This window comes from Cebus imitator, unplaced genomic scaffold, assembly GCF_001604975.1.
Source record: "Cebus imitator isolate Cc_AM_T3 unplaced genomic scaffold, Cebus_imitator-1.0 Scaffold66, whole genome shotgun sequence".
In the NCBI taxonomy this organism is placed as follows: Eukaryota; Metazoa; Chordata; class Mammalia; order Primates; family Cebidae; genus Cebus; species Cebus imitator.
Genome location: NW_016107381.1, coordinates 6,341,752 through 6,352,631, shown reverse-complemented (window position 1 = coordinate 6,352,631; position 10,880 = coordinate 6,341,752). Strand labels below are relative to the sequence as shown.

The window sequence follows — 10,880 nt, the reverse complement described above, 5'->3', positions numbered from 1 at the left end:
AGACGGGGTTTCACCATGTTGACCAGGATGGTCTCGATCTCTTGACCTCGTGATCCACCCGCCTCGGCCTCCCAAAGTGCTGGGATTACAGGCTTGAGCCACCGCGCCCGGCCTACTGAAACATTTTTGTAAGACGTTTTTGGAATGAGGTTAAACATTTATATAAATTGATTATTCCTGTTCATTTTTTGAAACATGCCTAATATATTTTAGGGCCAGACACCCTTTAATGGCCAGGTAAGCCATAGTTAACATTTAGAGAACCATTTAGAAGTGATAGAACTAATGGAATTTGCAGTGTCTTTTAAACAAAACTCCCAAATTCTTTATTGAACTATACTTAAAAAAATTATAGGTTTGAAGAGTTTTTGTTTTTCTTTTACTTTTAGAAAACTACTTCCCATTTTGACAGGAAGTTAACCTATTTAACAATTAGAGTTAGCATTTCATGTAGTCTGAAATTCTAAATAGTTCTCTGATTTGAGGGAGGTTAAACATCAAATAGGTTTCCTCTATTTATTGGCCACAGCATGTGTAAAATGTGTGTTAAGGAGGAATTACAAAGTACTTTGAATTGAATGCTAGTAGAAACTGGCCAGGAAAAAGGTACATTTTTCTAAAAATTAATGGATCACTTGGGAATTACTGACTTGACTAGAAGTATCAAAGGATATTTGCATGTGAATGTGGGTTATGTTCTTCTTTCCCACCTTGTAGCATATCTGATGAAAGTTGAGTTAACTGATAGTTAAAATCTGTTTTAACAGCATGTAAAAGGTGATTTTATCTATTAAAAGTGATTAAACAATTTTGAATGTTATATAGTTTCTTTTTAACAGTTTAGGTAATAAGGTTTGTTTTCATTCTGGTGCTTTTATTAATTTTGATAGTATGATGTTACTTACTACTGAACTGTAAGCTAGAGTGTACACTAGAATGTAAGCTCCATGAGAGCAGGTACCTTGTCTGTCTTCACTGCTGTATCTGTTCCCAACGCCTGATGACAGTGCCTGGCACTTAGTAGGCACTCAATAAATACTTGTTGAGTGAAAATAAATAAATAAATAAAATAACCAGGCATGGTGGCTGGTGTGTGCCTGTAGTCCCAGCTGCTCGGGAGGATCAGTGGAGCCCAGGAGGTTGAGGCTGCAGGGAGCCGTGATCATGCCACCACATTCTAACCTGGGCAAAAGCGTGCGATACTGTCTCAAAAATAATAATAATAATTGTAAACATGTGATTGAGACACTGTGTATTACTTTCCATTATTGCAAATCTGTTTCTGTCTTGTGTCCCCAGCTAGATCCAAGTACCTTGAGAATAGGGACTATACCTTATAAAACACAGAAGTGTTTTGCAGGTAAAAATTTGAGTGAATGAATACACCACAACCAAGGAGAATTTTGTTTGGAGCATCTTGTTGGGGAGGGTAATCTGGGAAATCTGGATCTATTATTTTTTAAATTTTTATTGTTTATTTCTGTTTGAGACAGGTCTTGCTCTGTCACCCAGGCTAGAGTGTAGTGACATAGTCATAGTTCACTGCAGCCTCCACCTCCCAAGATCAAGTATTCCGCTACCTTAGCCACCCAAGTAACTAGGATTACAGGCACATGCCACCACACCCAGATAATTTTTATATTTTTTGTAGAGAGAAGGTTTTGCTGTGTTGTCCAGGCTGATCTATCTTCCTGCCTCAGCCTTCCAAAATGCTGGGATTACAGGCTTGAGCCACCATGCCTGGCTGGATTTTNAAAAAAAAAAATAAAGGAGAAGGAGGCAGCCTCCCGACCATAAAAGCTGATTTCTTGTTTTTTGTTTGTTTGTTTTTTGGGTTTTTTTTTTGAGATAGGGTCTTGCTCTGTTGCCCAGGCTTGAGTGCATCGTCGTGATCTCGACTCACAGCAACCTCCGCCTCCTGGGTTCAAGCAACTCTCCTGCCTCACTCTCCCGAGTAGTTGGGATTATAGGCTGTGCCACCACGCCTGGCTAATGTTTTGTATTTTTAGTAAAGATGGGGTTTCACCATGTTGCCCAGGCTGGTTTCAAAGTCCTGAGCTCAGGTGACCTACCCACCTTGCCCTCCCAAAGTACTGGAATTACAGGCGTAAGCCACTGTGCCCTGCTGGATCTATTCTTTTCAAACAAATGAAATGTTGACTTTGTTGGTACAATGCTGAACTCCTATAGTAACTCAGATGGGTATCTGCGTAGATACAGGGGTTTTTGTTTTGTTTTCTCAATTTGCAGGAAGTTTTAGTGACTAACATAATAAAAACAATCAATGACTGTGAAACACGAATCCCCAAGTATCTCTCCCCTCATGCCCTTTGAATTAATAACCACTTTATGGCTTAGGGTCCTCCTGTCTTCCTTTCTCACCCCTCTACTCCTTCCTCCATCCATTTCTTTCTTTCTTTTTTTTTTTGAAATGGAGCCTTACTCTGTTGCCAGGCTGGAGTACAGTGGGGCATTCTGGGCTCACTGCAGCCTCCAACTCCCTGGTTCAAGCGATTCTCCTGCCTCAGTTTCCTGAGTAGCTGAGATTACAGGCATGCACCACCATGCCCAGCTAATTTTAGAAGAGATGAGGTTTTATCATATTGTCCAGGATGGTCTCAATCCCCTGACCTCGTGATCTGCCCACCTCGGCCTCCCAAACTGCTGGGATTACAGGTGTGAGCCACCGCACCCAGCCTCCATCCACTTCTTGAAGTATAATCGAAGGTGCAGCGGCGATTCCCTGTGGCCTGAAATATTTCTTGCTTAGTCTAACTCAAAAGATTCTTTTTCATTTGTTGCCAAAAATGTATTAGGTCCCTATTACTGGTAGGGAAATAAAGAGTTACTTTTGAGTTTATAATCCAGTTATGGGAATTGCTATCTTTGTGATTTTGATTAATTCTTCCAGATTATTTTATTCAGTAAATCTAGGAGACTCTTGTTTTTAAGAGTCAGCATCTAAAAGTGATGACAAGCCTTGTAATGAATACTCAAAGCCTAGACCAGTCCACAGAAAGAATAGGGAAAACCTAACATTTCTATGGCAGTTAAATTTCAATATAAAAATCTGCAACAGTCTACTTACAGTAGTATTTTAAGTGTTGTATTTTCATGAGTTTGTTAACCTTGGTTTTTTGTTTTTGTTTAACACCCTTGCATTTTAAATCAGGTGCAGCTATTGCTGGAGTTTACCGAGCAGCAGGGAAGGAAATGATACCATTTGAAGCCCTCACTTTTGGCACTGGACAGACATTTTGCGTCGTGGTGGTCTCCTTTTTACGGATTTTAGCTACTCTATAGCATACATCCTTATGCCGAGATGTTGAACCTAAACTTTATGGAATCCTCCAAAAGAATACATTAGGGAGTGTAGAGTTTTCTTAGTTCTTCAAATGAAGCAACTTGAATGAACGGGAATGTGAAGGACAACATCTTAGCCTTTTCTTCAGTTTGAAGTTCCTAGAATTGAAGACTTTTGTGGACTCCCATCGTTCTCAACCAAAACAAAACAAGTCTTCTGGCTTTCTTTTTTGAAGATACTTAATTTAAGCAGTTTTCACATGTACCTTTACCCAAGTCAAGTCAACTGTGTCTCTGGGATGGTATCCCTTGCACTGAAATTTACAGTATGCTGTGAGATGTTGCATATTTTAGAAAACTATGGAAGATACTGGTTTATTTCAAATAAGCAGAGTATGTTGTATTAAAATCTTAGTTTATCCAGTCTTGGTTAGTATTTGGTAAACTCTTTTCTTTGCTACATCTTAGTGACTGACAGTAAATGCCAAATAGGTTTTGGTTGAGTATAGCTTTGAAAACAAATTTGATGAAATAAAACAGGAAAAAAAAATTTAAATACAACTCAAGTAGTGGCTGTGGTTCCACTAAGTAAAAAGTAGGTAACAATGAATAATGTGACATTTTCTGGACAACTATCTTGACCTCCAATTAAGATATTTTAAGAGATGTGAATTTGTTATTTTGTATGTTTTATTTAAATAAGCTAGATAATTTAGACTTTGTAGAAGATTTTCTGTACTACCTCTCCCTATCACTTTTAATTCTTTTGATTTTATTTCATTTAATTGGGAACACACATACCCTAGCAAATGGCTTGAGATGGAAATTTTAAGCCAGATTGGTTTGGACATTGAGGCACAGGTAAGATTCTTTAAACATTCTGTTGTAGTTTTTCTTAGTAACTTTTGTTTACTAATGACCCTTGAGACACTGTAGAAGTGCATCTGAAACTAGAGTTAGTGGTTATTGATTTTTTAGCTTAATGTGTTTGCATACGGGTGACTCTTGAGCCTACTTCTACAGTATTGGGTATCAAGTCCCAGAAAGTGCCTGAAGTTTAATTTCAGAGATGCACCCACTCTCCCCTTTAGATTTTTATTCAAAAGAATGTATATCTTTGGCCGGGCACGGTGGCTCAAGCCTGTAATCCCAGCACTTTGAGAGGCCGAAGCGGGTGGATCACGAGGTCAAGAGATCGAGACCATCCTGGTCAACATGGTGCAACCCCGTCTCTACTAAAAATACAAAAAATTAGCTGGGCATGGTGGTGCATGCCTGTAATCCCAGCTACTCAGGAGGCTGAGGCAGGAGAATTGCCTGAACCCAGGAGGCGGAGGTTGCGGTGAGCCGAGATCGCGCCATTGCTCTCCAGCCTGGGCAACATGAGTGAAACTCCGTCTCAAAAAAAAAAAAAAAAAGAATGTATATCTTTAAAGAGAGTTAAATATCAATAATTTTTTTAAATTTAATTTTTAGCTATTTTATTATCTTTTTGAGATGGAGCCTTCACTCTGTCGCCCAGACTGGAGTGCAGTGGCACAATCTTGGCTCACTACAACCTCCGCCTCCCAGGTTCAAGTGATTCTCCTGCCTCAGCCTCCTAAGTAGCTGGGAGTACAGGCACCTGCTGCCATGCCCGGCTAATTTTTGTATTTAGTAAAGACGGGGTTTTGCCACGTTGGCCAGGCTGGTCTCGAACTCCTGACCTCAGGTGAGCCACCTGCGTTGGCCTCCCAAAGTGCTGGGATTACAGGCGTGAGCCACTGCCCAGCCAATTTCAGCTATTTTAATTTTTATTTTACTGCCTAACTTTCTTTTTCATTAAAAGGCCTGAAAACTGTGACTTTCTGAAAGGGAAAGGATCACAGAAATTGAGTATCTAATTTGATCCTTACCACCTAAACTGTTTTCTGTTGAATACAATCAGTGTGGTGGTAGTGATTGTTATCTGTCTTCAGGATAGTTTCTGGTAATTAAATCTGACATCTTTAGAGAAAAGTTTTCATTGTGAGATTAAGGCTAACAACTTATGAGGTCATATGTACATGAACATATCTATTCCATTTAAAGCAATATGCACTCTGGCTTCTGATTAAAAATAGCCAGGAGGAGAGTCTGAATGTACTGTGATTCTGGAGTCTGCCCAATTTGAGAAAAAAAAGGAAAAAGGAGGACCAGTTTGCCAGGGAAACTCATAGAAAAGAATTACAAAGAGATCACAAAAATTGGACATTTTCTTTTGAGTAATTAGACCACTTATGGCTGGGAGCGGTGGCTCACACCTGTAATCCCAGCACTTTGGGAGATCGATTTGGGAGAATTGCTTGAGCCCAAGAGTTCAAGACTGGCCTGGGCAACATAGCAATACTTCATCTCTTCTAAAAAATAAAACAAAACAAAAAAATAGCTAGGTGTGGTCCCAGCTACTGAGGAGGCTAAAGTGGGAGGATCTCTTGTTCCTGGGAGGTTCAGGCTGCTGTGAGCCATGAAAACGCAACTGAACTCCCAGCTTAGGTGACAGGGCAAGACCCTGTCTCAATATTATTAATTTTGATAATTCACATATCAAAATTATAGTGACATATACTCAGCAGAAACTTATATGTAGAGTTGTAATTCAGCCGCATAGTCTTACAAATTCCCCAACAAGAAGCTCAAATCTTTTCTTCCAAGCAGATTGCAAAAAATTCTAGTTTTTAGTTTAAAAAGCTGTGATTTTCAGAAGCATCCGTTCATTTTGAGAAATTTGGGGAATCTGTATCTTTTATTATGGGAAATGATTTCCATCATCTCTATTGATGAATGCCTCTTACTGAAGAATGCCTGTTGAATGAGTTCTCACCTAAAACATTCTTTGGATATAATTTCATACACTAACCATGTGGGCCAGTAGTTAGTGCGCCCCTCCCCTTAAATACTAATTTTTGAAATACCGATCCATGATTAAAATGTTAGATATTTTTCACTGGAGCTAAGTCATAAAGTTAGGGCATTTTGAAAGGTGTCTTTGTTTCTGTTTCTTGTTTGATATATTTTGATTACTCTTTTTAAAAACTTTCCATATAAAAAGTATCTTCAAATTATTGAATGCTACATACATATACATCCCAATATATGAAGCATGCTCTTGTGAATAAATATATATATAGACTTGAAATAGATTGAGCTGTGTAGCTTAATCTTTTCAGAGAAAGACTATTTGAATGATAAGGAATATCTTTGATTTTCTTTTTTTATGTCTCAAATAGAGAATTATTTGGGAGTGGTCGGTCACTCAGATGGAAGAATATCAGCAATTGTGTTGAACATTTTACCTTACATAGTTTTGAGTCTTTTTGCCAAAAACTGATTTCTTAGCAGCATCCTCCTCTAGCTATGCTTTAAAAAAAAAAAAATAAAGGAGAAGGAGGCAGCCTCCCGACCATAAAAGCTGATTTCTTGTTTTTTGTTTGTTTGTTTTTTGGGTTTTTTTTTTGAGATAGAGTCTTGCTCTGTTGCCCAGGCTGGAGTCCGGTGGCATGGTCTTACCTCACTGCAACCTCCACCTCCCAAGTTCAAGTGATTCTCCTGCCTCAGCCTACAAGTAGCCAGGAATACAGACACCCACCATAATGCCCAGCTAATTTTGGTATTTTTAGTAGAGATGAGGTTTCACCATGTGCCAGGCTGGTCTCGAACTCCTGACCTCATGTAATCCACCCACCTCGGCCTCCCAAAGTGCTGTGATTACAGATGTGAGCCACCATACCCGGCCTTCTTGATTCTTGAATTTGTGGTTTTGTAGTGAAAGCATTTCATGAAACTTAAGTGCATACACAAGAGCATCATGAATTTCTAAGAGAGAGGTGTCTCTTTGTGCTATTAACTTTTTTTTTTTTTGCCACAAAATATTATTCCTTATGAAATGATTAAACTAGCGAGGAAAATTTCATTAATTACCTTTAAACCCTTCCTTATTTTTTAAGATTTTAAATTGTATTTCGGCTTTTGACTCCAGTATCCTTTCTGGTTGCTCTGTTTTGAATTACGTTCCTGTTATGCTGCAGCACACATCAACCTTCCCTCAGTAACCATTTCCTGGAATGTGAAGCCTCGGTGCCATCAGCAGACCATACGCAGAAAATGTTGTGTGCCTGCGTTTCTTTTTTGTGCACTCTTGAGGGCTGGTTGTGACTAAAATCAGCTTAACTTTTTATATTGTGTTATTTCACTAACCGCTAGAGTCACAATGATCAAATCTTTGTACAATAGAAAATTATTTAAATTTTATTTTTCTACTGACATTTCTAATTCTAGTGTAAATATTTATCAATAAAAAATTACTTTGAATTCTGAGTTGGAATTATATTTCTTTTTCGGTGGCCGATGAGTTTAATCATTTGTAATAAAGTTGTCTGACTTCAGTTTTCATTTTTTGAATAACTTAATATCTAACGTGTAACTGTTTCTTTTATGTTCAACTTCTTATTAATTTATGGCAAAATTATAGTTCAAAGTTGTGATTAAATTGTACTTTTATGTGAACTGGAAAATCTTAGTAACTCCACTTGCTGGGTCGTATATTGCCATCTAGAAGCTTTTGTATGATTCTACACGGAGATAGGTGAATATTGATACAGTGTGTGAAAATTTATTTTAATAGTCTGCATGAAGAGAAGCTTCAAGTGTGGTTAATTTAATACCCTTGGTGACATCATAAATCTCTCTGTTCTGCTGTTTTCAACCAATGGGACTGTCTAGGTTGGGTAGTTTACCTCATGGTCACAAGATTGCTACCGTTCCAGCCATTGCAGACACATACAGTGAATGTCTGGCAGGAGACTGCCCATCCATTCCTTTGTTCTAATTTTCTAAAATTGAGGTTTACCATGCAGTAAAGTATACAAACCTTAAGATGTATAGCTTAATGAATGAGTAACAGATCAAGGGGGACAGAATGTTTCTAGCACTCCAGAAACACACAGGCAGAGTTCAGCCAGAAGCCCCCAAGACTGTGTACGTATCTGGGACCCAAAAGGGGAGGAACTTTGTTTTCAAAAAACAGTGATAACCCAAGGTTGGACAGTGGAAAGAGACAGTGGAAGATGTGGTACAAAGGTACCGAGATTGACAGGGAAGACACTTTACTGCCAAGAAAACAGAAGAGTGAGCCAGAAATCAATCTTTAGGGATGGGGAGGGATGAGCGCTGTTGGAAGGAGTCAGCTACTGCTTGGCTGTAGCCTGTTTCTGCTTTGTTCAGTGATTAACCCAATCTTGCTAGATAATCATTTTTCAAGAGAAGTTGGAAATCTAAGTTACTGTTTGAAATCTCTCCATTTCTTTTTCTTTTTTTTTTCTGATCAAGAGCATATCACAAAGAATGACATCTTTCCATTTTTAAGTGCTAGCAACTAAACTTGTGTTAAACACTTTTTTTTTTTAGCCAGAGTCTCGCTCTGTTGCCCAGACTAGAGTACAGTGGTGAGATCATAGCTCACTGCAACCTTCACCTCCCGGGTTCAAGCGATTCTTATGCCTCAGCCTCCCGGGTAGCTGGGACTACAGGCATGTGCCCCAACACCTAGCTAATTTTTGTATTTTTAGTAGAGATGGGGTTTCACCATGTTGGCCAGGCTGGTCTCAAACTCCTGACCTCAAATGATCTGCCCATCTTGGCCTCCCAAAGTAGTGGGATTATGGGAGTGAGCCACTGCGCCCAGCCTAAGTTGCTGTCTTTCAAAAAAAGTGCAAACAAATGTCACAAAATATGAGGAACATGTTCAAGTCACAAAGGACTGGACCAGCCTGGGTAACATAGTGAAACCTCATCTATACAAAAAGTATAAAAATTAGCTAGGCATGATGGTGCATGCCTGTAGTCCTGGCTACTCAGGAGGCTGAGGTAGGAGGATTGCCTGAGTCCAGGGAGGTTGAGACTGCAGTAAGCTATGACGGCACCACTAAAAGCCAGCATGGGCAATAGGGAGAACCTGCTTCAAAAAAAAAGTCAACAAAAAGACAACCCAATTTTAAAATGGGCAAAACAGGCATGGTGGCTCATGCCTATAATCTCAGCACTTTGGGAGGCTGAGGCGTGTGGATCACTTAAGGTCAGGAGTTTAAGACCAGCCTGGTCAACATGATGAAACCCTATCTCTACTAAAAATACAAAAATTAGTGTGCGTGGTGGCTTACAACTGTGGTTCTAGCTACTCTGGAGGCTGAGGTAGGTGAATCACTTGAACCTAGGAGGCGGAGCTTGCAATCAGCCGAGGTCGCCACACTGCACTCCAGCCTGGGCTAAAGCGCCAGATTCTGTCTTTAAAAAAAGGTAAAAAATAAGGGCAAAAGATCTCTAAAGATATTTCTCTAACGAGCATATACAATGGCCAATTAGGACATGAAAAGATGCTTAACTTTGTTAGTCATCAGAGAAGTGCAAATTGATACTACAGTGAGATGTCACTTCACACGCACTAGGATGGCTAGAATGAAAAAAAGTATTGGCAAGGGTGCAGAGAAATTGTAACCCTCACATCCTGCTGTTGAGAATATAAAATGGTACAACTGCTTTGGAAAACACTTTGGCAGTTCTTCAAAAGGTTTTTTAAAAAAATGTTGTTATATGAACAGGCAATCCCACTTAGGATATACCTAAGAGAAATGAACTTTGAAAATGTCATGCTAACTCAGTCCCCAAAGACCACATATTGTCTGATTCCACCTAAATAAATGTCCAGAATAGTTAAATCTATAGGGGCTGGTCTTTGAGGAGAAATGGAATGAGCACAAATGGGGAATGAGAAAGGGTTTATTTTGGGGGCAATGAAAATGTTCTAAATGGAGTTAATGTTGATTGTGCAAGTCTGAATAAAGACTATTGAATTGTGCACATTTTTATTTTACTTTATTTTATTGAGATGGAGTCTCGCTCTGACGCCCAGGCTGGAGTGCAGTGGTGCGATCTTGGCCCACTGCAACCTCCACCTCCCGGGTTCAAGTGATTCTCCCACTTCAGCCTCCCAAGTAGCTGGGATTACAGGCACCCGCCATTATGCCCAGCTAAATTTTGTATTCATGTAGAGACAGGGTTTCACCATATTGGCCAGGCTGGTCTTGAAATCCTGGCCTCAGGTGATCCACCCGCATCAACTTCCCAAAGTGCTGCAATTACAGGGTGAGAGCCACTGTGCCCGGCCTGAATTGTGTACTTCAAATAGGTAAATATTACGGTGTGTGAACTGTGTCTTAATAATGTTATTTTTTGAAGTTTGCTGGTATGAAGCCATTGCAATGTTTTATTAATCACATGCATGTCTCATCTATTCCTTGATTCATGTAACATCTATTCCTTGATTTCCTGGATTTACAGACCCAGTCTAGTGTAGTGTATCAATGAGAAGCAATTTCAGCTGAAAAAAAAATCATATCTGTATGTAAGAGAAACAAGTAGTATGGTAGTCATTGGTGTTTCATCTGAATTTGCTTCTGATTATCACCTCATAAATAGATCTTTAAAATGTTTTAATCTGAAGGAATGGTAACAGTTATATATGGTTGTACTTCCCATATGGTTTAACTTGAAGGAAGGGTTCG

At 39.3% G+C, this 10,880-nt stretch overlaps 1 protein-coding gene across 6 annotated transcripts in view; it reads left to right on the top strand.

The window, feature by feature from the left end:
- The window catches only part of TMEM170A (transmembrane protein 170A), a 24,294-nt gene extending 20,433 nt beyond the window's left edge, over window positions 1-3,861 (top strand). For all 6 annotated transcript variants that reach the window (XM_017530579.2, XM_017530580.2, XM_017530586.2 and 3 more), the window contains exon 3: window positions 3,173-3,861. In XM_017530579.2, coding sequence (XP_017386068.1) covers window positions 3,173-3,303 — 131 coding nt within the window. In that variant the 3' untranslated portion in view covers window positions 3,304-3,861. The remainder of the gene's footprint in view (window positions 1-3,172) is intronic.
- The last annotated feature ends 7,019 nt before the right edge of the window (window positions 3,862-10,880 follow it).